General features: G+C 45.3%; 1 protein-coding gene across 2 annotated transcripts; it reads right to left on the bottom strand.

The window, feature by feature from the left end:
- Nucleotides 1–404: 404 nt before the first annotated feature.
- On the bottom strand, nucleotides 405–26768 carry KCNJ16 (potassium inwardly rectifying channel subfamily J member 16). 2 transcript variants are annotated; one of them, XR_008508720.1, is made up of 4 exons: nucleotides 26677–26768; nucleotides 6148–6618; nucleotides 1053–4177; nucleotides 405–975 (listed from the first exon to the last, which is right to left on the bottom strand). XR_008508720.1 is itself a non-coding variant. In XM_036394674.1 (3 exons), exons 2-3 carry the CDS (start codon nucleotides 6561–6563, stop codon nucleotides 3313–3315), a joined length of 1281 nt encoding a protein of 426 aa, XP_036250567.1. In that variant the 5' UTR covers nucleotides 6564–6618; nucleotides 26677–26768; the 3' UTR covers nucleotides 405–3312. The 2 variants fall into 2 exon arrangements, 1 of the variants encoding a protein (XP_036250567.1); XM_036394674.1 differs by having other exon boundaries at nucleotides 405–4177.
- Between the last annotated feature and the right edge of the window lie 68 nt (nucleotides 26769–26836).

Raw genomic sequence — 26836 nt, 5'->3', positions numbered from 1 at the left:
TTTATCTGTTTATCCTATTTATCTCTTTATTCTATTTTTCCTCTGTTTCCAGTGTCCTGCAGGGGCCTTTCCTTGGGAGGAAGGATTAAGAACCGGCTCTACCAGAACACAGGGCCCACCTGAAAATAAACCTGGAGAAGAAAAGGTCCCAGGGAGAGCTCAGAGCCCCTTCCAGGGCCCAGAGGGGCACCAGGAGGGCTGGAGAGGGATTTGGGACCAGGGATGGAGGGAAGGACACAGGGAATGGCTCCCACTGCCAGAGGGCAGGGATGGATGAGGAGTTAGGAAGAAATTATTCCCTGTGAAGGCGGTGAGCTCCTGGCACAGGGTGCCCAGAGAAACTGGATATGGAAGCTTAAAACTTGTAGCTGAAGAGAAGAAAAGCCCAATGTGCTCTCACAAGGTGCGTGGCAGAGGAATGTTCTTTATTTTGGATGCCTTTATTCATAAAAAAGTAAAAGGAAGAACTGCATGCGTTGCTACTCGTCATTATTGTACACAGTGTTTGTAGTGGGATAAATGAAATTAAAGTAACAAACAGGAGAAAAAGGCAAGCTGGTTGAGAGCAGTGGTTCCCCAGCATCCTGTCTCCAGCATGGGCTGGGATCAGAGGCTAAAGAGAGATAAAAAGGAGATGAAAGTAGAAGAAAATATAAAGTGGCTTTTTATGAATTAACATGCCTGGGAGAGAAGTTTCTTCCTGACCCAGGCACACCTTACCAGCCACACTCATGTGCTTGTATTTATTATTTGTATTTCTCCGTGCCAAAACCCACAGGACAAATCCCTAAATCAGGCTCCTGGTGCTTTCACTTCCAGCAAAGCCATTCCAAAGGAAGAATTTTTTTTCCAGAGGCTCACAGGGAAGAGAACTTGGGGAGGGGAAGGCAGCCGAGCTCCCAGCTTCACAGGGGGAGCTGCACCTGGAATTGGCACCTTGGGAAGGAACGGGGGCATTTTGGTCACAGTTGATACCTTGGAAGAAACGGGGGCATTTTGGTCACAATTGATATCTTGGGAAGGAACGGGGGCATTTTGGTCACAGTTGATACTTTGGGAAGGAACGGGGGCATTTTGGTCACAGTTGATACTTTGGGAAGGAATGGGGGCGTTTTGGTCACAATTGATACTTTGGGAAGGAACGGGGGCATTTTGGTCACAGTTGGCTCCTTGGGAAGGAACGGGGGCATTTTGGTCACAGTTGATACCTTGGGAAGAAATGGGGGCATTAATCCCATCTTTTCCAGTCCCATCCTCTCCCAGCCCCAGATTTCCCCCCCTTCCAAATGCAATTTCTGTGTTTGAGAGCTCTTTGCCTCCCAACCCTTTTTAGGACTGAAACACCATGAGCCATTTCCCTCCTTCCTCACTGGCAGCTTTTCCACACCTCCAAATTGCTCCTCATCTTTCCCAAAAAGGGGAAAGCATTAAATGAAAGCATCCCAGGCAGGATCTGAGGGGAGTGGAAGGGTTAATTCCCATGTCTGGAAGGTGATATTCTATTTTATTCAATCCCAATGGTGTTTTTTTCCAACACCACAGAAAAGTACTGAGACCCTTCCACATTTTCCTACATTTTCCTACATTCCTTTCCATTTTTTTTTCTAGACTATTTCCCCCATGTCTGCCAGTGTTTAAATCCAGGATACAAGAAGATGGTTTTTACTGCACTTATAAGTGGTTGCTGCTGATGAATCAGCACATAAAAGAGGCTAATTAATGACTTTTGGAATAACTAACACCCCCCAGGCTTCAGTTTTACCTAAAGGGATCATATTTATCCAGAGACAAGTGCTAGCAAAAGAGAAATACATTAAAATAATCCAGCAATCCTACTACTACATGGAGTAAATTGCAGGGAAAAAAAAAAACCCAACAAAACACTTAGCAGGCTATTTTTTCTTCGTTAAACGTGATGAGCTCATAAAAACCCAATTAATTAGTCAGAATGATGTGAATGACTCGTCAGAGCTAATTTTAGCAGCCTAAAGTTAGCCAGCATTTCCACAGCAGCCGTTTCATCTCCTTCAGCAATGAATGGAGAGGGATGAACACTTCCAGGAAAAACTCATCCTGCTGCCCTCAGCTCCCCAAAAACCCGAGGAAGGTGGAGTGGAGACCAAAGAGCTCCAGGAACCACAGAGAGCAGCCAAACACTGAATTTCTTGGCTGTTTAGAGCAGGTGAGACCAACCCCCCAAACTCCAATACGATTATTTTACGTTTGCAGGATAATTAAACACAATGCAAATGAACTGCAATCATCAGGGGCAAAAAGCATGATGAGGCATTGCTCACTAGATAATTACAGAGATGTGCAGAGCAGGAACTTCCACGTCACAGACACCTTCAGAACGTTTTCCTTTTTTTCCCAGTTTGAGCCCACAGAGGAGTTGTTGGATTTCTCTGTGAAGGATCATTTTTACACAGCCAACTGAGACAAGCACTTTTCATTTTGACAAAATCACCCTGTTTGTTCTCCAGATTGATCTTGATGTGTGCAAGGAAGTGCAACATGCTAAGAAGAAAAGCGAAATGAAATGAAATTAAATTAAAGAGGATTTGATATAAAATATTGCACAGCTCACTCCAGACATGATCTTCTCCTCAAGGCTCAACCTGATTTTGCTGATTTTTAAAACTGGAGGTCTTGTTTTGATTTTTTTTTTTTTTTGACCTCCTGCATCCCTCCAGCTGCTGAGGGAGCAGCACCTCAGGGTGCTAATCAGCTCATGATTAGGGAATGAAAGCTCTCCAGGATCTCACTGTGGATCCCACAGGGCTGGGCAGGGTGTGAACACGTGTCCAAAGCCACTCAGGAATATTGGGGTCACTCATTCCCTTGTCCCACAAAGAACAGCCCTGTAGATTCCACAGGGGAGCTCTGGGATTCCTACACCTGAGGAATCATTTGTTAGGATAACGGAGCTTCAGAGCCTCCTGGAGGGACTGGGAATGGACCTTCCAAACCAATGAGGCAGCTTTGAAACACAGAGGGCCCAGGGCATGGTTTGTGTGCCCTGCCGAGGTCATTCTGGGCATGGCCAAGCCTGGTCCCTGCAGGGGAAGAAGGTTCACAGAGGGTTTGCTCAAGGGGCTCTCTGGGCATCCCAAGTGGAAGCTGCTCCCTTGTGCCCACAGCTGTCCCTGGCAGCCCAGCAGGGTGTGCCAGGGTGTGCTAGAGCGTGTGACAGCGCGGGCACGCTGTCAGCGAGGTCTGGGATACAAATACTGCTGCACACGAGTTCCTTGTTTGCATCCGAGGAGCTACGAGGGGACAATTTGTTGGGAGGGGTTCCAGTGGCAGGAAAAGTCAGATCTGGGACTCTATGGAGAGCCTGCTCAAGGTCACAGCTGCTTTCCTGTAGGAAACCTCTGCGGGAGGCTGGCTGGAAGCTGTCACCGGCTCTTCAGGCTCCTCACAGCTGGTGACGAGGGCAACAGCGCTGAGGGACTTTTGGCTGTACTTGATTTCCAGGGCTGACTTCTCCGCTTGTTTCTCCCGCGTCTTCTCGGCGCGGTTCCACTCCCGCTCCTTCTGCTCCAGCTGCATGGCGCTGCAGTGAGGGGCGTACACCTCCGTGGTCTCCTCGAACTGCAAGCAGTCCACCTTGTAGTACTTCTTCTTGACGTGCAGCACGTCGTTGAACCTGTGGCCCCACAGGATCTCTCTGGGCACGTAGGAGCTGCGCGACTGGTGGGAGGTCCCCGTGGAGTCGCCCGTGTAGACAAACGTCACCAAGATCTCAAAGTTGTCCTTGGCCAGAGCTTTGCGGTCCAGGCCGTACAAGGGGCTGTCGCTGTCGATCTCGTGGACGACTGTGACGGGTGTGACCAGGATGATCTGGTCGTTGAGGAGCTTCAGGTCACGGTACTCCATGGTCATCCTGCCCTCCTTGTCCTCCTTGTAGCGCAGCAGCTGCGCACGCACCGAGCCCTCCACCATGTGGTTGGGCCGGAAGTCCCCGATGCGCCACATCAGGCAGAATTTGTCATCCCTCAGCCCAACCACGGCGTAGTAGCTGAAACGGATGGTCTGGGCCCTCTTGCGGGCCGTGGCCATCTTGGCCAAGGCCGCCCCGATGATGAAGGTGTCGATGATGCAGCTCAGCACCGACTGCAGGATCACCATGAGGATGGCGAGCGAGCACTCCTCGGTCACGCAGCGGTAGCCGTACCTGTGGCGGCACATTTGAGTTAAATGGAAACTTCTGTAACCTTTGGAAACCAATGGAAACCTCTGTAACCTTTGGAAACCAATGGAAACCTTTGTAAAGGTTTCTTTTTAAGTGAACCGAGAGGGGGAATTGTGGGAATCCATAAAATCAGAAGGGTTTGTGTCACAGACACGTTTTATGAAAAATCCTTTCCTTAGGATTTTTTCCTCCTGAGAAGCTGAGAGGCCTCAGGAACAAAATGTAACCAATGGTTATCTGCTGCTGTGGAATGCAACAGGTGCATCTGGGATTGGTCTCATGTGGTTGTTTCTAATTAATGGCCAATCACAGTCAGCTGGCTCATGTCACAGATATCTTTTATGGAAAATCCTTTCTTTAGGATGTTTCCTCTTAAGAAGCTGAGAGGCTTCAAGAACAAGATGTAAACATTGATTATCTGCTGCTGTGGAATGCAACAGGTGCATCTGTCATTAGTCCATGTTAGATGTTTCTAATTAATGGCCAATCACAGCCCAGCTAGCTTGGACAGAGAGTCTGAGACAGAGCCTTTGTTATCATTCTTTGCTTTTCTATTCTTAGCCAGCCTTCTGATGAAATCCTTTCTTCTATTCTTTTAGTATAGTTTTAATATAATATATATCATAAAATAATAAATCAGCCTTCTGAAACATGGAGTCAGATCCTCGTCTCTTCCCTCTTCCTGAGACCCCTGTGAACACCACCACAGGTTTGGGAAAGCTGCAAAAGGCAGGCCTCAGAGACAGCAGAACTGTGATTAGAGCTAAGCAGCAGCCATGAGATAAGTCAGCAGAAAAATGATGTAAGAAGTAGAAAAGGACAAATAGAATGGTAGAAAAAATTATGTAAGAAGTAGAAAAGTAAGGACAAACAGTCTGTGTATTAATGCTTGTCTAGAACAACCAGACAAGTGAACCAAGAGGGGGAATTGTGGGAATCCATAAATCAGAAGGTTTGGGAAAGCTGCAAAAGGCAGCCTCAGAGACAGCAGAACTGTGATTGGAGCTAAGCAGGAGCCAGAGATTGGTCAGCAGAAAAATTATGTAAGAAGTAGAAAAGTAAGGACAAATAGAACAATGGTCTGTGCATTAATGCTTGTCTAGAATAACTCCCTAAGCTGCAGAAAAGCATATTTTGAGGTATTAGGAAGATATTAGATATTAGGAAGTTCTAAGCTTAATAATGGAGCTCTGTGCATTGTGTTTGAAGGCTCACAAGCAGGTATTGCATTTGAAATAAGCAAGCACTGTTTTAACTGAAGGTATGTGTGCTTATGGTGGTTAGATGGAACTACTGTCAATGTGCTTTTGCTTTGTGTGATTGGTCAAAAAACTTTTAAAGTGAGTTGTAATAGAAAATGTAGGGTTTATTCCAAGCCTGTGATCCTCCCCTGAAGTATCATGGATCTGTAATCCCATTGGCCCAAGTCTTATTCCATGCCCACTTTGAATCTCCCTGTCAAGCTGTGCAGGGGAGACCACAAGAGAGAAATAAGTGCAAAGGCGCTCTCTTGGCCCTTATTTCTCTTCATGCTTTCCTTCTAATCAAAAAAGGGTGAATTGTGGTGTTACATTTTATTTAAACAGTATGCTCTGTCTCGCCCCTCGAAAATGTATTCCAAGGTTTATTCCAAGCCTGTGATCCTTCCCTGAAGTATCAAGGATCTGCAATCCCATTGGCCCAAGTCTTATTCCGCGCTCTCTTTGAATCTCCCTGTTAAGCTGTGGGAGGCAGACCAGGCTCTCTTGGCCCTCCTCTCCCTCTCTCCTCCTCCCTCCCCTTCTCCCCTTCTCCCTCAGAAGCCCCAATATTGGGGATGGGACCCCCAATGAACCCTCCTCTAACGAGCACCCTCAGGAGCCGTGTGGAGTCTCCTTGCCTGCCTGCTGCTACCAGGGAACAGACAGCTTAGGGGACTCCGTGGGGACCCTCAAACGAACAACAGCTCGTACCCGATGGTGGTCTGGGTCTCCAGGGAGAACAGGAAGGCTCCTGTGAAGCTGTGCACGTTTGCCACACAGGGGGTGACCTCCTCATCGCTGAACAGGTCCCCGTGCTGGAGAGCGATCAGCCAGAACACCAGGCCGAAGAACAGCCACGAGAGCACGTAGGACAGGGAGAAAATCACAAACATGTGGCGCCACTTGATGTCCACCAGCGTGGTGAAAATGTCCACCACGTAGCTCTCCCACTCCCCGAAGATGTGCTTGAAGTAGACGTTGCAGCTGCCGTCCTTGTGGAGGAATCTCTTCTGCAGCCTTTTTGCCTCCTTTTCGGGGCTGTCCCCACAGGTGCCGCGGTAGCTGACTTTGTTTCCCTGGATATTTACAGGTCTGTAGCAGCCACTTTGGTCATTCATCTTCCTCATCTCTGCCTCGGCTTATAGAAGGTCCCAGGAGTTGTTTTCTTTGTTCATTGGAAGCCTGTGAAATAAAGGAGAAAGTCTGTTTTTATTTGGATTTCCAAATCTGATCCCATTTACCCCTGGAGGTGGTGGATGGAGCAAAAAAGAACCAGTGCAGAGCAGGGCTAAGACACAAGGAGCAATCCTTGGACCTGAGCTTGCTTGGTTTTGTTAAAACTTGGATTTCTCAGAGGCATTTGGCATTGCACAGTGGGGACTGCCCCAGGTGACTTAAAAATTACCATCACGGGTAATTTTTGGAAGGGTACAGGCTGTGACATCCACTACACAACTTTGCTCAGAACCAGGCCTGGAAATATGGCACAGCTCCAAATTCACCAGTTAGAAATGGCCTTATCAACCCTAAAATTTGGTCTGTAGAGGAAAAGAGAAATCCAAACCCTTGTGGTGACCCTCTTGTGAGTAACTCCTTTAATGATCCCATGAAGCAATATTAAAAGCAGGATGAGCTCCCTTAAGAAGTCACAAATGGCACCAAACACTTAAATTTGGCCAAATATTGGAGGTAATTAATCGCTTTTTCCAATTTTCCTTGTTTTCCTTCATTAGAAAAAAATAAAAAGGGAAAATCCTCTTATTTAGAGGTAAAACTTCAGTCACATGGGCAGGGAAATTCAGTGCTGGTGTGTTTAAACCAAAATATGTATCAAACACACCATCATCCATCATTATTTATGTTCCAGCATTGCCCAGAAAAACCTGCTCTTGTGAAGTGAACTTGACTGAGCTGGTGCTACAGTGACATGTTTGTTCAATTCGGCGAAAATTATTTACATTTCAAATGAAAAAAAGAAACCCCTCTGATGTCCTGGAAAGCCTCTGAAATCCTTCCTTAAAGCAAGCAAAAAAAATATCCGGCTGCCAAAAATATTTAAATCTTGATTAATGAGTTTGGAACAAACAGGGAGGGTGTTAATGGAAGTTGTGGGTGACACAGATTTAGGAAGTGATGTGGATTAGGAGATTCCTCTGTCAGAGCAGAGAAGAACTGAGCAGTGCCAGTCCTGGGCCATATTTAGTGACCAAGAACAAGAATTATGTAAGAAATTGAGACCTCATCACCTGGAATCCAATAAAAACCATGACATTTAAAAAGGCAAATCCTTTTCCTGCAGGTCTCCAGCTCATTTAATGACATCCCAGCCATTAACACACAAACCAGTCACAAGTGATGGGGACACAGCAGAAAAATTCCAATTTTTTGCTAATTTCATGCTTCTAACTCATATTCTTAAAGGGAAAAAAAAAAAAAGAAAAACCAAACCTAATATTTTTGTGGGAAACCTGTCATTATTCTTCCAGAAACTGCAAGTTTTTGATGGAAAAATGACAAGCTCTTTTCCCATCTTTAAGCTGGTTTCAGAGTTCAGATGTAGGTTTTCAGTGGAGCCAAGAAATCCATGGAAAATGAATTTAAGAAAAGCGAATTTCAGAAAAACCAACTTTCCTCGGGAATTCTTTCCCTCAGGTCTTCACTCCCTTTGCCTGAGCAGAAATGACTGCACACACTTCCAGGCAGAGGAGAGTCAGGCCCAGGAGTGTAAAATATATTGGATGGACTGGATTAACAGCCCAAGAACTCTCCCCTCATCCAAGGAACAATGACAAGCATGCTGAGATATTCATCCAAAAACACTTAAAAGCCAAACATAGTTTCCATTTCTTTTTTTTTTTTTCTCTTTTTTTTCCCTTTTTTTTTTTTTTTTCCAGTCCAGAAATGAATGTGACATATGGTGTCGTAGCCTCAGAATGTGGCCTTCATTAAAAAACACAACATTAATGTTTCCAAAAATACTTCTTGGAATAGGGTCTTTGGAAACATTCATATGACTTGCTTTGCTCAGAGTTTTAAACAAACACTGCAGCCTGCTCCGTTGAAGACGCTTGACCCAACATTTTCAAAGTTGTATTTAACAACAAACAAAAACTGGAAACTGTTGAGGGTTGGTTTTTCATTTTTTTTTTTTTTAAGGACCTCATAATGTCAGGTGTGAAAATGAAGGGAACTGCAATCAGGAGCCGATGTGACTTTAAATAAAAACATTTGTAGGGCTTTGTGTTGAGGCGTTGTATTGCACTAAATTGTTTATTTAGGGTGAGGGGCAGCTCCAGCCTCTCTTCTCTGACAGGGGCAGGACCCAGGGAATGCTGGAGCTGGGAGGTTTTGTTGGATTTTAGGAACAGGTTCTTCCCCCAGAGGGTGCTGGGCACTGCCCAGGCTCCCCAGGGAATGGGCACAGCCCCGAGGGTACCAGAGCTCCAGGAGGGTTTGGACAGCTCTGCCCAGGCTCCCCAGGGAATGGGCACAGCCCCGAGGGTACTGGAGCTCCAGGAGGGTTTGGACAGCTCTGCCAAGGATGCCCAGGGAATGGGCACAGCCCTGAGGCTGACAGAGCTCCAGGAATGTTTGGACAGCACTCCCAGGGATGCCCAGGGTGGGATTTTGGCGTGTCAGGGCCAGGAGCCTCACTGGATGATCCTTCATCCCTCCCAACTCAATATCCCTTAATTTTACTGCTTTTCTTATTGACTGCTCCAAACCAGGGTTCACTGAAAATACTCCCAAACACCCCAGACTCTACAAGGGACTCAAACTTGTGAGTCAAAGGCTCCTGAGTGGATCCCACTCTCTGCTGCCACCGTCAGAAAATCTTCACATTTCCAAGATTGTGTTTCTCTGGCACCACCTTTGGATTCTGGTGGGGAGAACCTTGGAGGCTGGCACGCACAGCAACGGGGTAAAGGCCACTCTGATTTTCTGGTCATCTGCCACAGCCAGGAGACAATTTTGACATGGAGGTGACTTGTTTGGGGAACTCTGACTCTTCCCAGGGTTTCTCCTAGGCTGCATGTACAGAAATACTCCAGTGGGTGTCTGAGATGGGTTTTTGGCTGGTACAGGAAGCCATGGAACAGGCTGGGACTTCCCAAAACCATCCAAAATAAGTTTGCAACAAGAAAGGGAATGTGATGTAGAGCTCCCTAAACCAAAACCAAAAATCCAGCCCTAGAGATGGATGGAGCAAAAAAAGAACCAGTGCAGAGCACGGCTGAGACAAGGAGCAATCCTTGGACCTGAGTTAAGCTTTCTTGGTTTTTGCTTAAAACTTGGATTTCTCAGAAGCATTTGACATTGCACAGTGGGAACTGCCCCAGGTGACTTAGAACCCCAAATTACACAGTGGACACTGTCCCAGATGACCTAAAACCCCAAACTGCACAGTGGACACTGCCCCACATCACCTAAAACTCCAAATTACACAGTGGAGACTGACCCAGATGACCTAAAACCCCAAATTACACAGTGAACACTGCCTCAGGTGACCTAAAATCTCTGGAAAGAACCTCCTCAGCCACTCCTGCCCAGTATTTTGGGTGTGCTTAAACATAATCCAAACCTGCACTTTTCAAGGCCATCTCTTCAAGTCTTTCAAGTGCAATAATAATAACAATAATAATAATTAATAATCATGTATCATAATTAATAACTCTGACACTGATGTTGCTCAGAACATTCAGGTCCAGGCCCACCCTTGGGTGCTGCTGGATGATGTAAATCAAATTATGTTCCTGGATGATGTAAATCAGTTTTAGGGTCTGTCCCTCATTCCTGAGGACACCATGGAGCAGAAACATGATTCCCCTGTCCCGGACCAGCCCAGGGAGGTTGGGAACCCGGCTGTTTGTCCCTGCCTCCCTCTGCTGCAGAGCACCCAGCAGAACCTGATCATCCCCAAATTGCTACCAAGGGCCACAGAGTCCCAACCAGGCTGATGACCTTCAGCCTCAGGGTCATCTCAAAAGCCTGATTTTCCAAACTGGAAATATTTGACACATCCCTAAGAAAGCCCCACGATTCCATGAGAGGCCCTGTTACCTGGTAAAGGTTAACAAAGGGGGTGGGGGAGGATTTAAAAGCATTCTCCACTCACTAAAGCTCAAGGATCTGTTGTTGCAAATGACTCTCAGATGTTGCCAGGAAGCGTTTTCACCTTCCTCTAACACTGACACATAAACCCTCCCCCTTTTCTGTCTTGCTTTTACTTTCTGTGGGTTTTTCCTGGATTTCTGGGCATGTTTGTGCACATCATGAGCCTCCCCTTGCATTGCAGCACAGCTGAAGTTTTTTTTTTGCTCTCTGCTCTTATAAATTTATTTCCCCCCTTCAAATGAAGGTTTGTCAGAGATAAAAATAAAGCAGCCAAGCCAGGCAGGGTGGTAGGAAGGCAGAAACAGAGAAATCTCAGAAGATTTATTTAAATGGCAGAGAGTTGTTCTAAAGAATAAATGTACCAGAGTTTTGAAACCAGAATAATTGTTAATTATCTAAGCCAAGGCCAGGATTTTTCTGTGCTGGATCCTGAAATGCCCAGGGAGATAGAGAAGTGCTCCAGAGATCTGTGTTCAGGGGCCTCCACACTGAACCCCCAAACTGGTATTCTTTAAAAATTTCACCCTAATCAGATACAGGAGGAAACTCCTGTATTTCAAAGGTCATAAAGAAGTGCAGTGGCATGACCAGGAACAAACCCAGCACCGACTTTTACCCATTGAAGAGCTGCCACAAAGCAAACACCAGCAGGAGCAGATTTTCTTATCACATTTCTGTTTTCATGTAGTTCCTCTTGAGCTGTGCCAGAACAACTCCAGCTCCTGATTGTCAGAACAGTCAATCCAAGGCCTCGAGCATCAAGCTGAGCCTTTCAAAGACTTTCACTGGATGTAATTGTCAATTTAATCCCGATATTTGGAGTTCAGGGCTCAGTGTTTTGTGAGCATAATCCCTCTTGCACCATAACCTAATACCTAACAAATTGCTGCTACACCCCTTTTATGACTCCCTTTTCCCATTGTGTAAACAATAGGGGTGAATTTTTGTTCGGTGACAACTTCACTCAACAGCCTGTTTGTAAAACATTAAGCAAAACAATGTGAAGATCTGGCTTCCAGGCTAATTCTGTTCTGAGATCAAATCAAAAAGAAAACAACCCCAAACCTCCAAATTAAATTGGGTTTCTCTTAAATTGGTAATAATCCCTCTCGCCCCCACACTCAAAGTGGTGTCCCTCTCTCTCTCTCTCTCTCTCTGCAGTGTTGCTTTAGCAATCACCTCAGTTTTCTGCTTCATTTTGGAAATGATCTGAAAGGTTTCCAGTTTTAGTCATTGTTGTGTAACCCTGGAAGGGTTTCAGCTCCGAGACCACAAATGTGACAAGTCAGAACCTTCAGGGCTGCTTTGGGATTGGCTCCAAGGCTTGTTCCTTAAAAAAAAATCCACCACCCACAAAACATAAATAAATCCATTGTAGGACAGCATTAAGGCTCTTCCTTCTTTCCTTCCTTCCTTCCTCTCACTCTTTTGGTTGCAAAGGGACTTTTCCTGCTGCTCACAGCCAATCCTTCTGCTTCTGATCTGTCCTCCCACTGTCCCAGGCTGCTCCAAGTGCTGGCCTTGGGCACTCCAGGGATCCAGGGGCTGCTCTGGGCACCTGTGCCAGGGCCTGCCCACCCCACAGCCAGGAATTCCTTCCCCATATCCCATCCAACCCTGCTCTTGGTCACTTTGAGCCAACTGATTATCCCAGGATATTCCAACATTCCTGTGCCCCTTATCCAAGGATATTCCAAAATTCCTGTGTCCCTTATCCAGGAATATTCCAATATTCCTATGTCCCTTACCCAGGGATATTCCAACATTCCTGTGCCCCTTACCCAGGGATAGTCCAACATTCCTGTGTCATTTATCCAGGAATATTCCAATATTCCCGTGCACTTTATCCAAGGATACTTCAATATTCCTGTGCCACTTATCCAGGGATATTCCAAAATTCCTGTACCCCTTATCCAGGAATAATCCAATAATCTTGTGCCACTTATCCAGGGATATTCCAACATTCCTGTGCCCCATATCAAGGGATATTCCAATAATCCTGTGTCTCTTATCCAGGGATATTCCAATATTCCTGTGCCTGTTATACCAGGATATTCCAAAATTCCTGTGCACTTTATCCAGGGATACTCCAAAATTCCTGTCCCACTTATTGAGGATATTCCAAAATTCCTGTGCACTTTATTCAGGGATATTCCAATATTCCTGTGTCCCTTATCCAGGAATTTATTTTTAAATAAAAATTATTTTAAAATAATTTTAATTATTCTTATTTGTTTGAATTATTTTTATTTGTTTTAATTTATGTTTTAAATTTATGTTTTAATTTGTTTCAATGGATTTTGAATTATTCGATAATTTACATAATATATTTTATTAAAAATTTATGTTTATGTATTAGTAAAAGAAAATTTATTGTTGTTTTTTGTAGAGTTATTATTTATATGTGGTTTTAAATATGTTATATTATATTTTTATATGTTATATATTATTTATATTATATTTATATATTATATTTATATATTATATTATATTATATTATATTATATTATATTATATTATATTATATTATATTATATTATATTATATTATATTATATATTATTTATATGTTATATATTATTTATATATGCTTTTTTTATTCGAGTTTTGTTATTTTTGTAGAGTTGTATGTTTTATATTTTTTACATTGGTTAATAAACTATTAAATAAGACAGAAGTAGCATCATCCCACACTGGAATGGGGCAGCTGGGCCACTGCCATCCCCTCCTCCTGCCTGGAAATTCCTGGTGCAGGTTCTGTCCCCACCAGCTCAGAGCCCTTTGCATTTTGATGTTCAGCAGGACAGAAGAGTCTCCCCTTCTGCAGTTTCAATTCCTAAAGCCGCTCAGCTGGGCCACATCCTGAAGCTGAAGATCATGGAATGGGTTGGGTTGGAAAGGACCTTCAAGATCATTTTCTTCCAGCCCTGCCATGGGCAGGGACATTTCCCATGGACCAGGGAGCTCCAGCCCCATCCAACCTCACTGCCAGAGATGGGACAGCTGAAGAAATACATTTAACATCCCACTTCTCCCTTCAGAAATCAGTAACCAACCTATCCCTTAACTCAGCAGGCCCCTGGGCTTTAATGCAAATGAGCTGTGAGGCAATCAAACACCGGTGCCAGCCTAATTAGCAATTCCTCCTCTCCTGGCTCAGGGTGTCCGTCCTGATGCCCAGGGAAGCTCCATGCCCATCCTTCTGCAGGTTCCACCCCACACTGCCCCTCAGGGATTTCCCTTCAGCCCCAGAAAATTCCTCGAGGAACTTTCCCCCCGGCCCTGCCCTGGCTGGCCCAGGAGCAGGAGAACAGTTTGTTGCAGCTGTGAATAGCCATGATGTAATTAATGAATTAATGTAATCAGCAGTGGGTGAGTGGCAGGCCAGGAACAATGAGAGGGTGAGATCAGAGAGTGCTGAGCACTCATTTCACAGGGCCCCAGCTCTGCTGTTGCTGTTGTGTCCCTTCCCAAGGCACCGCAGGTTATTTATGAATTATCCAGGAACGTGGGGGCGGGCAGGAGCTGATATTCCAGGAGGGATCTTCCAGGGACAGCTTCCCTGGCGTCAGCGAGCAGCTCTGCTTCCTGAGCTCCCACAGCCAGCTCCTCCCCGTCCTGTTTGCTGCACACCGGGCACGGGGGACACACAGGGGACAGCACGGCCTGGAGCCATGGCATTGCCAGCTGGGCCCTCTGTCAGGGGAGTTCCGGCATCCCTGGGCACCTTGTCCAGCAATGTTCCAATATTCCCATGCTCTTTATCTAGGGATATTCCTGTGCCCCTTATCCTGGGATATTCCAATATTCCCGTGTCCCATATCCAGGTATATTTCAGCATCTCCGGGCCCCTTATCCAGGGGTGTTCAATTCCTGTGCCCCTTGTCCATGAATATTCCAATATTCCTGTGTCCCTTATCCAGTGGTATTCCAAAATTCCTGTGCCCCTTATCCATGAATATTCCAATATTCCAATATTCCATTGTCCCTTATCCAGGGGTATTCCAATATTCCCGTGACCCTTATCCATGAATATTCCAATATTCCAATATTCCCGTGTCCTTTATCCATGAATATTCCAATATTCCTGTGTCCCTTATACTGAGATATTCCTGTGCCCCTTATCAAGGGGTATTCCAGCATCCCTGTGCCCCTTATCCCAGGGTATTCCAATATTCCTGTGTCCCTTATCCAGGGATATTCTGACATCCCTGTGCCTTTAACCATGAATATTCTAATATTTCCACGCATTTTATCCAGGGATATTCCAACATTCCTGTGCCCCTTATCCAGGGATACTCCAGCATTCCTTCCAGGAATATTCCAACATTCCTGTGCCCTTTATCCAGGGATATTCTGACATCCCTGTGCCTTTAACCATGAATATTCTAATATTTCCATGCATTTTATCCAGGGATATTCCAACATTCCTGTGCCCCTTATCCAGCAATATTCCAATATTCCTGGGCCCTTTATCCATGAATATTCCAATATTCCTGTGTCCCTTATCCAGGGATATTCTGACATCCCTGTGCCCTTATCCATGAATATTCTAATATTCCCATGCGCTTTATCCAAGTGCATGGGAATATTAGAAAACTTTATCCATGCATTTTATCCAGGGATATTCCAACATTCTTGGGCCACTTATCCATGGATATTCCATTATTCCCGTGTTCCTTATACATGAATATTCCAATAATCCTGTGCCCCTTATCCAGGGATATTCCAGCATTCCTTCCTTGAATATTCCAATATTCCTGTGCCACTTATTCAGGGATATTCCAATATTCCTGTGCCCTTTATTCAGGGATATTGCAAAATTCCTGTGCCCCTTATTCATGCATATTCCAACATTCCTGGGCCCCTTATCCAGGAATATTCCAACATTCATGTGCCTTTTATCCAGGAATATTCCAGCATCCCTGTGCCCCTCATCCAGGAGTTTTCCAATATTTCTGTGCCCCTTATCCAGGGAAATTCCAATATTGCTCTGCCCCTTATCCAGGGATATTCCTGTGCCCCTTATCCAGGGATATTCCAATATTCCTGTGCCCTTTGTCCAGGGATATTCCAACACTCCTGTGTCCCTTATTCAGGTCTATAGATGTGAGCAATGTATATGTCTAGAAGTTGCCTCTAATAAAAAAATTAAACGTAGGGATTGTTTTAAACAGGATTTTCCCTCCCTGAGACTCACACAGAGGCTGATTTGTGCCCCTCAGGGCCCAGGACAGAGCTCTGAGTGTGGAACTCTTACTGGAATTCTTGGTGTGGAAGATTTCCCCAGCCCTGCTGAGGGAAGGAGCTCCTGGATGGGAATTCCGAGCTGTTTGCCACAGGCTGCTCAGCCAGCCCAGCCGTGTTTTTCCTGTTCTACCTCTCCAGGCAAACAGTGTGAAAGAGGGAGCAGATCTTATCAGAGCCCATGTTAACAAAAATACATCAAATACAAACCTGCTACACTGCAAGTGTCAACACTCCACACACACACACACACACACACACACAAAAATGATATCTAAACTGCACTCGGGTTGATTTTATTGCCAAAGCAATTCCCAAAGATTGTTTTGAGAGACAACTTCTCTGTTTGGCCTCACAGGTGCTGCGGGCCTGTGAAATAAATCTCTCTCTTATTTATTCCACAGGGGTGCTGTCACCAGAGGGAAGAGCGTGGCCAAACAGAATTTCACCCTCTGGCTTGAAATTTACTGCCCCGATTCACTCCAGATTAGCTGGGAGTTGGATAAATGATCCAAACCATCAAAATTAAATTAAATTCAAGAGTGATGTACACGGCCTCAGTGGGAGATTTATCTTATCCTGTTTTGTATCCTGTATTTTTCATGGGTCGTTTTTACTCCTGTTCTCACTGAATAAAATGGAATTACAGCATCACTTGCTCGGAGCCAGAGTCCTTGCAAATTCAAACACAAATCCAAAGGTGATTAACCAAACCCCAAATCACTCCCAAGGCCTGCCCAGCCCCAAATCGTGAGCTCAGGCTGGTGGCATTCCTCTTCTGGAAAATTCCCTGTGCTGCTAAGCTCCATCACCTCGGGATGAGAGGAACTTTGAGAAGTGAAGTCTTTGAAGAACACAAAGTGGTGTTTCCCACAGGGAAAAAAAAAAAGAAAAAAGAAAAAAAAAAGGGAAAAAAAAGGAAAAAGCCCAAAACATCACTCGGGTGTCTTAATTTGGGAGCAACCTCAAGGCTGATCACAGGAGGGAAAGAAAGTTTGGAATAAGAAGAATGAAAAAGTGATCACGGAGGCGCTGGAACAATACCAGGAGTTCTGGAACAAAGGGAAAGTGATCTGAACTCAACAATGGCCCCAAAAAAGCCCTGAGGATGGGCTGATGCCTGTTTGGGACTACCTAAAACAGAGGCCAGACAAAATTAAGGGAATAAAAAGTGGTTATATTTGTTGAAGGGCCTTCAGGTACATTTAGGGCAAACAAAGCCCACCCAAAATGGACAGGGGGTCACGGGTTTTGACACTTTTATCAGTTTGTTCCATTTGCATATTGGGGGCTCATCTTCCAATTACAGCTCCAGCTAATGAAGTCATTCACCCCAAGTCTGCTGCCCCCAAGTCCCTTTTGTTTCCATCTCAGGGCCTGAGGCAGTGAGGTGTCCTTGATTGCCAGGCCTGGACAGGAATTGTTGTGTCTGCCCCAAAATGGGAAAGCAGCAGCTCCCACTGTCCATGGAGTTTAGAGTTACACACTGAAGAACTGCAGTGTTACAAATATATAAAATATATTTTATATATAAAATAGATAAAATATATAAAATTTATATATAAAATACATGAAATATATAAAATATATTTTATATAAAAATATATTTTATATATTTTATCTATACAATACATGAAATGTATAAAATATATTTTATATATAAATATATAAAATATATAAAATACATAAAATATATTAAATATATAAAAGCCAAAATCCTGAGGCATCAGAGCCTCCAGCCCATCCCCGAGCTGCAGGGATGCAGGGATGTCCCCGCTGCTGTCCTGCACTCACCCAGGACTCTGTTCCTGGGTCAGCCAGGGGCTCAGCCCCACCATGACGTGTGTTGATAATGATGATCTTGTGCCATGGGTTTGCTCTGGGGGTGTTTTTCCTATCAGGCTCGGAGATCTCTTTGTTCTGCCGTGTGAAACCCGGCTCTGAGGTCACTGCTCACCCTCCACACCCTTTTGGCTGTTTATGGACAGAGCTCCGGGCCCGTTTCCCGCTGGGGAGGACACCAAACAGGTCGTGCCATTGTCTGCCCCAGTTGTTCTCCAATTCCAAGGAGAGGAGCAGCTCGCCAGCCCGGGGCTTTATCGGGCTGAAAGCCTCCTATCAACGATGAAAGGACGTGCAGGGTACCAGGCGTGGGGCTGAGGAAAAAAATCTGCTTTTTGTGTTAAAGCATGAATGGGAACCACCTCCATTGATTCAAAAGGAAAACTGGCTAAAGGTTCAGGGTCACCTGCTTAAAATGAGTGTGCCTCATATCCATGAGTATTCCATAATTCCTGAGCTCTTTATCCAGGAATATTCCAATATTCCTGTACCCCTTTATCCATTATCATTCCAAAATTCCTGTGTCCCTTATCCATAAATATTCCAATATTCCTGTGTCCCTTATCCAGGGATATTCCAATATTCCTGTGTTCCTTATACATGAATATTCCAATATTCCTGTGTCCCTTATCCAGGGATATTCCAATATTCCTGTGTTCCTTATACATGAATATTCCAATATTCCTGTGTCCTTTATCCATGGATATTCCAAAATTCCTGTGTCCCTTATCCATAAATATTCCAATATTCTGTGCCTCCTATCCAGGGATATTCCAGCATTCCTGTGCCCCTTATCCAGGGATATTCCAATATTCCTGTGCCTCTTATCCATAAATATTCCAACATTCCTGTGCCCCTTATCCAGGGATATTCCAAAATTCCTGTGCCCCTTATCCATAAATATTCCAATATTTCTGTGCCCCTTATCCATGGATATTCCAATATTCCTGTGCCTCCTATCCAGGGATATTCCAGCATTCCTGTGCCCCTTATCCAGAAATATTCCAATATTCTGTGCCTCCTATTCAGGGATATTCCAGCATTCCTGTGCCCCTTATCCAGGGATATTCCAATATTCCTGTGTCCCTTGTCCATGAATATTCCAGTTCTAAAGGCCATTTCTGATGCCACCAAAACAGGTGGCTCTGGATTTCTGTGTGTGACAGAGGTCAGTAGGGACATCCCAAGGGATGCCAACCTTTCAGTATGTTTATTTTTGAAGACTGAATTATTTAAAATTGAAATTTTCAAATAATCTCCATTTAATAATTGAAAATTGAATTATTTAAAACCTGTGCTTTAGGTTCTGGGCAGATTTTGGCACCCTAATCTGCATTTCCTTAGAGCTGCAGGCAGCACATCCTCCTGTCCCAGTCTTGGGCATTTTATCTGTTTAGACAGAACTCTGGCATCTTCCAGAATAAAAGGATCCTTATCGCAGGAGCTGGAAAAATATCCAGGAGGAGGGATGAAATACTGCCCCTCCACACTGAACAGGGAAACTTTTCTTCCTGTGCTGCTCCAGGACTTGCTCCTGCAAGGTCTCATCTGTCAGCAGCTGCAATCAGCTCTAAGAGCCTGAATTGCCATCCTGGAAATCACTGGGAATTGTTTTGGTGACACAAAACCCAGCCAGGGCGGAAGTTCTCCGGCAGATTTGGGCCAGCACCCTGCAGAAAGGAGTGAGGGAACGGCAGATTTGTGTTTCCAAACCTGCTGTGGGTCTGCTGGGAGATAAAACCAGCACCGGGAGATAAATAAACAATGGGAAGGATTCCACTGATTGATGGATGGGAAAAGAGATTTGCCTTTACAAACAAACTGTAGGTTGGCTGATAAATGAAATTGGATATTGAAAGACAAAAGATACAATGGGGAAAACTCATAAATTCCATAAGAAAAATTTAAAGGGAGGGTTGTACATTAGAGGGGAGTCTCTGGTATCAGGTGTTTTGGGAAGTCTGTACCGCTCAAGTACCTCAGAAATGGGGAAAGAGAGAGGAAAACTGAGATAAAAAGGAGGTGATCATCATCATCATCATCATCATCACCATCCTCATCAGCAGACCCGCTTGCATTTGAGAGGAATGGCAGATTTGTGTTTCCAAACCAGCTGTGGGTCTGCTGGTGGATAAAACCAGCACTGAGAGATAAACAATGGGAAGGATTCCACTGACTGATGAATGGAAAAGAAGATATTTGCTTTTACAAATAAACTTTGGTTTATAATAAACTAGGTTTCCTGATAAATGAAATCAGGTATTGAAAGATGAAAGAAACAATGAGGAAGAAAAGCCCATAAGTTCTGTAAGAATTAAAAATGAAAAGGGAGGGTTGTACATTAGAGGGGAATCTCTGGTATCAGGTGTTCTGGGAAGTCTGAACCTCTCAAGTACCTCAGAAATGGGGAAAGAGAGAAGGGAAATGTGGCTGGAAATTGGGATAAAAAGGAGGCTGCATCCTCCAAAAACTGGAGAGACCCCAGGGAAATGCCCCATGGCCTCTCCCTTGATTGGAACAAAGTTCCAGGACTGCTCTGTCTCATTTTTGGACAGAAACCTCTGCTGTTTGTGGATTAATTTTCCTAACTGGAGCCTTTGGTTCTCGGAACCATTCCTGGTGCCCAGCTCAGCCTCTCCTTAGGGCTCCGTGCAGGGAGCTTGGGTTTCCCTCTATTCCTCCCGACCCCTGGCACACACAGGCTCGGCCTGATTTGGAAAACAAAACGATTTAACGGCGTTTCCCGAGTTTTTCCACTGATTTCAGCGAGGTCTGTGACAAGGTGAAGAATTTGCAGGAATAGTGTTAATCTGATGTCACAGCGGCAATAAATCCTATTGTGCTGGATTGCACTCTGCCCATTAAAACGCTGTGACCTATTGTCATCCAAGTGGAACCACATTCCACTGCCTGCTCCAAAGGTTCTGATTTCACTCCCGATTGTTGCCAGGGCAACTGCACCTCCATCCAAAACTGCCTCACCAATCACTGAACTCCGTTTGAACGGGCTGGAGATAAAGCAAAGCACTAATTGCTTATTCCCATTGAAAAAAGAATCCAAATCAAGCCTTTCTGTAATTACTTATTCCCGCTGAAAAAGTCCAAATCAAACCTTTTTTTTTTTTGAGGCCTGAATACCAGAAACTCAAAAGAGCTCTTGGAGGGTCACTTGGGTTGTTGGTTTTTTTTTTTTTTGGTTTTTTTTTTTTGCCTCATTTCTTTGTGGAATAACTGGTTGTGGTGACAAAACACCATGAAAAGATTAATATTCTAAGTCTATCCAGAGCAGGAGTGCACTGGAAATCTCACCACAGGCCGCTCCTGCAAAGAGTCCTCACTCAGCTGTGGAAAACTGAAAGGATTTTCATGAATAGTCAAACAGCTGCTGAAGGCTTGTGAGTGGAAAATAAAAAATATTCGAATTTCCCCGTTGAGATTTCTGGTGGAAAGCGACCTGTGCTTTATGGCCTCTGCTTTCATGAAGTGAATATCATCCCTGTGGCTCAGATTCGTCCTAATCTATACTTGAGAGGGACGAAGCCAGGTGGGAAATTGCTCTTTCCCCCAGGGCTGCTGGGGATCAGCATTTCCTGGAGAGCAAAAGGGGCAACCCGGCCATCCAAAATGGGGTCTGGGGGGTCAGGAGTGAGCAGGGCCAGGTGCTGCAGGTTCTGCCCTGCTGCACAACATTTGGTGCCAATTTCAGACCAGTTTGGGAGAGAATATTTTAAAAAGAAGTGGATGGAGATGCCTTTATTAAACATGGGAATTTTCCAGCTGTTTTCCGGTAAAATTTTACTCTTTGATCCAGGTGAGTCCTTTCGCACAGCTCTGTGAGCCCATCTTGGTGTTCTCTTGAAGAAAACTAGTCTGAAAAGATGGTTTTTCACCAAAATTACCTTTCTTTTTCAGTTTGTTTGCCAGACAAACTGAAATGTCAGCCCTCAGATCTTCTGTGGGACGTGCTGACCCACTCTCCTAGCAAGGAGAACCCCAGATTTCAATGGTTCTACTGCTGAGTCTTTCCACGGGTTCCAATTCTCCCAATTCTCCCAATTCTCCAGCCCATCATGTCACCACAAAGCTGAGAAGTTGGAGATTATCCTCTCCTGGATGCACCCTCAGAACATGAATCTGTCTGCTTTAAAAAGAGGAACCAACGACGGGATCCTGACTGGAAAACCCAAGAATTGAAACAGTTCCTTGTGAAATGCAGCCCGGCCACTTCTTGAGTTCCAGCTTTGCCTCCTGCCAGGCAGGACAGACAAGCTCTCTTTTACAACTGAAGATGAAAAATGAAGAATCAAATCAAGGCCTCATCCCCTGGTTTGAAAGCAAACAGAAATGGGAGGTGGTGTTTGCACGTTGGGCTCGTTTGCATTTATCGCGCAGTGGTTTAATTGCACAATGAATTACTGGGAAGTGGTGTTCTCTTACCAAACTTTCTCACCAGAAGCTCAGGGTGAGAATATTGGGCAAGAAAGGTGACTAATAGCAGAAAAAGGGGCAGAGAATCAGTCTCCAGAATTTCAGTCAGGCCAGGGAACACTGGGGTGAAGGAGCAGCATCCTGGTGAAAGGCTTGTGCTATCTCAAAAAACCAAAACCACCTCTAAAACACATCCCATAAACCCATCTAAGGGAAAATACTTTAAGATAAAAAGGTGTCACACCATTATTCAAGCCTCTCATTAGAGCACCTTTGTTAAATATGCTAATTTGCAAGGTCTACAAAATCATATATGCAATCTACCTACATGTGCATTTCAGCGTATTCCACCGTAACAAATTGTTGCACCATAAAAATCCTTATCAAGAACTGAAATGAAACCTCTTTATCCCTTAACTGTGTCTAGATGTTAATTTTGAAACTGCAACCAATTGTTGAACCATAAAATTCCTTATCAAACACTGAAATAAAAGCCCTTTATCCCTTCACTGTGGCCAGATGTTAATTTTCAAACTGAGGTGAGGGAGCAGCAGAAACTTCCTCCGTGTGGAGTGTTTCCCACCTGACCTTTCCAGGAGCTGCTCAGAGCCTCTGCTGGCAGAGGGGCTGCTCAGATTTCAACCTTTTTGTCTGAGAACCCATCCTTCGCTGAAGTTTTCGGTTTTTTTGGGAGAATTTCCCTGAGCTAATGACCCATCCATCAGTCCCTGAGTGACAGGTACAGAAATCCTGGCGAGGACTTGGCTGCTCATTCCAACACTTCCAGCAGAGCTGTTGCTGTACTTTTGGAGCCCATCTAAAATATAGATCGCCTGGGTATCACCTGAATTTAGAGAATTTGCAGCTGGTTAACTCTGATCAGCTGACATTTGCTCGGTGCTGCCAAACCATCCATCAGCAAGAGCTGAATAATTCTGGTTTTGTCAGAAGTGGCTCAAGTGCCCCAGCTCTGCGGGGCTTGGCTGATTTAGCAGCACCCATCCCCTTATCTCACTGCATTCACACCTTATCAGAGCAGGAATTGGGAGAGAGCAGCAGAATGTGAGTCCAGAAAAACATCCTGGAGTTTGGCATGGAGGTGGGAGGGAAGGGAAGGGAAGGGAAGGGAAGGGAAGGGAAGGGAAGGGAAGGGAAGGGAAGGGAAGGGAAGGGAAGGGAAGGGAAGGGAAGGGAAGGGAAGGGAAGGGAAGGGAAGGGAAGGGAAGGGAAGGGAAGGGAAGGGAAGGGAAGGGAAGGGAAGGGAAGGGAAGGGAAGGGAAGGGAAGGGAAGGGAAGGGAAGGGAAGGGAAGGGAAGGGAAGGGAAGGGAAGGGAAGGGAAGGGAAGGGAAGGGAAGGGAAGGGAAGGGAAGGGAAGGGAAGGGAAGGGAAGGGAAGGGAAGGGAAGGGAAGGGAAGGGAAGGGAAGGGAAGGGAAGGGAAGGGAAGGGAAGGGAAGGGAAGGGAAGGGAAGGGAAGGGAAGGGAAGGGAAGAGAAGAGAAGAGAAGAGAAGAGAAGAGAAGAGAAGAGAAGAGAAGAGAAGAGAAGAGAAGAGAAGAGAAGAGAAGAGAAGAGAAGAGAAGAGAAGAGAAGAGAAGAGAAGAGAAGAGAAGAGAAGAGAAGAGAAGAGAAGAGAAGAGAAGAGAAGAGAAGAGAAGAGAAGAGAAGAGAAGAGAAGAGAAGAGAAGAGAAGAGAAGAGAAGAGAAGAGAGAAGAGCCAAAAAGATGCAAAACTGCTGTGAAGTTCATTAGTCTTTGCAGATCAGGAAAGTTCATTTTCCTCCTTTCCTTCTTTCAGTGACTAATTTCTGTTACTGTAACAAGGAGTAAAAAAGTTGATCTCCACCAAAACTTAAATATTCACTTCCTCTTCTCCACCCACTGTGTTCACTTGATAAAGCACTTCCCTCTCCATTCCAGCTCCGGCGAGAAAGCTCACAACGATATTACAGAAAACACTCTAAAAAAAGGTTTTTCTGTCAATTAAATGTTTATAACCACACTCTGCATCACCATCCCCAGAGAATGAGTCAGGGCCCCCAGGAGAACACGATCCCAGAAGGAAGGAAAATGATGTAACACCAGGACTTTGCAAAAGTTTTTACCCAGACAGAGCAGCTCTCACAGCCTGGATCCCCTCTGGGTTTCAGCCCTTCCAGCCGCCTGGATCCACTCTGCATTTCAGCTCTCCCATCTTGGATCCCCTCTGGATTCCAGGCTCTCCCATCTTGGATCCTCTCTGCATTTCAGCTCTCCCAGCCTGGATCCTCCCTTGGTTTCAGGCTTTCACAGCCTGGATCCCCTCTGGATTTCAGCCCTCCCACCAAAGGTTTTTATCCAGACAGAGCAGCTCTCACAACCTGGATCCTCTCTGGGTTTCCAGCCTTCCCAGCCTGGATCCTCTCTGGATTTCAGGCTCTCCCAGCCTGGATCCCCTTTGCATTTCCAGCCCTCCCATCCTGGGTCCCCTCTGGACTTCAACCCTCCCAACCTGGATCTCCTTTGCATTTCAACCCTCCCAGTCTGGATCCTCTCTGAATTTCCAGCTCTCCCATCCTGGATCCTCTCTGAATTTCCAGCTCTCCCATCCTGGATCCCCTCTGGATTCCAGCTCTCCCACCCTGGATCCTCTCTGTATTTCAGCCTCTCCCATCCTGGATCCTCTCTGCATTTCCAGCCCTCCCTGCCTGGATCCCCTCAGCATTTCCAGCCCTCCATCCTGGATCCCCTCAGCATTTCCAGCCCTCCATCCTGGATCCCCTCTGGGTTTCCAGCCTTGTGGTGGCCCCTGCCTGGAGAAGAGCTTCGATCCCACCACAGCACAAGGATTTGGGGAAGTTTGGCAGCAAGGAAGGTGCAGAGGCCAGGAGTGTGTAAGCAAAGCCTGGCAGAGGCATCCCAAGCCTTGCAGGGACACTGCATTGTCCCTGCCACCTCTCAGCTTGCCCTGCCTGCCAGGTGAGCTGCTCTGCACAGGTACCTGCACCTTGCTGCAGCAGTGAAAGCCCAGAGACGGCAAGGAGAGGAAATCCTGCCCCCACTCTGCCTCTGGTGTGACATTTCCAGATCCTCAGCCTGCTCAGAAAGGGATCTCAGAGTTTTCAGGCCAGCTTAAAATGTTTGTTCAGGGTTTAGAAATAGAGGAATAGAGGGATTTCTAAGGGGGATGAGCAGGATTCTTGCTTTCTCACCTTTTTTTGTGGATTTTCATGGTGTAAGAGGGGGGGAAATCTCTCAGCAGGCTCCTTGCACAGGTAGGGGTCACACAGGTGCTCATGCACACTCAGACCCAACAAATTGTGAATATTCCTGTTTATTCCTCAGCCCACACTCACCCAATCACCCCCACAAACCCTGAGCAGAATTTTCAAAACTTTTATTCCATTTTCAGTCTCATGAGAAGGGTGAGACAACACAGCTGTTATCATTCACAACATCACAATCAGAAGCCAATTATTTCTTAATTACAATACACTATAAGTGTTTCTTGGCCTATCAGCTTTAGCCACCCCGTGCTGTAAATGCTTTAAAGCTAATAATCTAAAATGATTGATGCAGGTCCTACTACAATGCATCTTTCACAGTTCTATTTCCCTAAAGTATCCAAGTCTTTTTTGTAAGGCCATCCTCTGAAACTTGTTTCTGGTTTCATTTCTCTCCCACCAACGTTTGTCCTATTCCATGGCATTTCTGAGTCAGCATTTCTTATCTCAAAGTTTACGTACAGACGCACACGGTGTGAACCTTCTGTCAAGCTTTATAAATTTCCTACAGTTCCATTTCCCACATTCTCCCTACAATTCTATTTCCCACATTCTCCCTACAATTCCATTTCCCACATTCTCCTTACAGTTCCATTTCCCACATTCTCCCTACAGTTCCATTTCCCACATTCTCCTTACAGTTCCATTTCCCACATTCTCCCTACAATTCCATTTCCCACATTCTCCCTACAATTCCATTTCCCACATTCTCCTTACAATTCCATTTCCCACATTCTCCCTACAATTCCATTTCCCACATTCTCCCTACAGTTCCATTTCCCACATTCTCCCTTACAGTTCCATTTCCCACATTCTCCTTACAATTCCATTTCCCACATTCTCCCTACAATTCCATTTCCCACATTCTCCCTTACAGTTCCATTTCCCACATTCTCCTTACAATTCCATTTCCCACATTCTCCCTACAGTTCCATTTCCCACATTCTCCCTACAGTTCCATTTCCCACATTCTCCCTACAATTCCATTTCCCACATTCTCCCTACAGTTCCATTTCCCACATTCCCTGACAAGTTCTCACCCTGACCCGCGGTGTTTAGAGCCTGGCTCAGCCCTGCAATTACACAGCTTAGCACCCTCCCTAAACATGGGCTCGAACAAGCTCTGCCTCTCTTTAATATTCAAATTAACGCGAATTCCAGCCACTCAAACCGTGTTTCCAAACAGCAACCATCGAGCTGCCAGGTTACGCTCAAAACTGAACCATAAGCTGGTTATTCCCACCCGGGGTGTTTAGTTAGTTCAGAGCTCTCTAAGGCAACAGAATTTCTGTTTATGTGAACAAACACAGGGAAAAGAGTAATTAAGGAAGCGAGAAATGGGCTTTACCTGAACGTCCTGCTGAGGTTTCAAAGAATCTCTGCTTCACTCCTTCCTTTCCCTTGCTGTGTCTCTCTCCCTGGCTCCTTGCATGGCTGGACTGACAGGTTGGCAGAGCTGAGAACGACAGGTTGGGTTTGTTTTTTTAGACACAACTCCTCCCCCTCTC

This window comes from Molothrus ater, chromosome 19 (assembly GCF_012460135.2).
Source record: "Molothrus ater isolate BHLD 08-10-18 breed brown headed cowbird chromosome 19, BPBGC_Mater_1.1, whole genome shotgun sequence".
Lineage (NCBI taxonomy): Eukaryota > Metazoa > Chordata > Aves > Passeriformes > Icteridae > Molothrus > Molothrus ater.
The sequence above is the reverse complement of the archived record's forward strand: the minus strand, read 5'-3'. Positions and strand labels throughout refer to the sequence as shown.

What these genes read in the sequence shown, in the direction of transcription:
- KCNJ16 (XM_036394674.1), bottom strand. Translation starts at nt 6,563, where the DNA reads ATGAGGAAGATGAATGACCAAAGTGGCTGCTACAGACCTGTAAATATC. An exon ending in GAGACCCAGACCACCATCGG is followed by an intron (nt 4,178 to 6,147) that starts GTACGAGCTGTT and finishes GTGCCGCCACAG; the next exon opens with GTACGGCTACCGCTGCGTGA.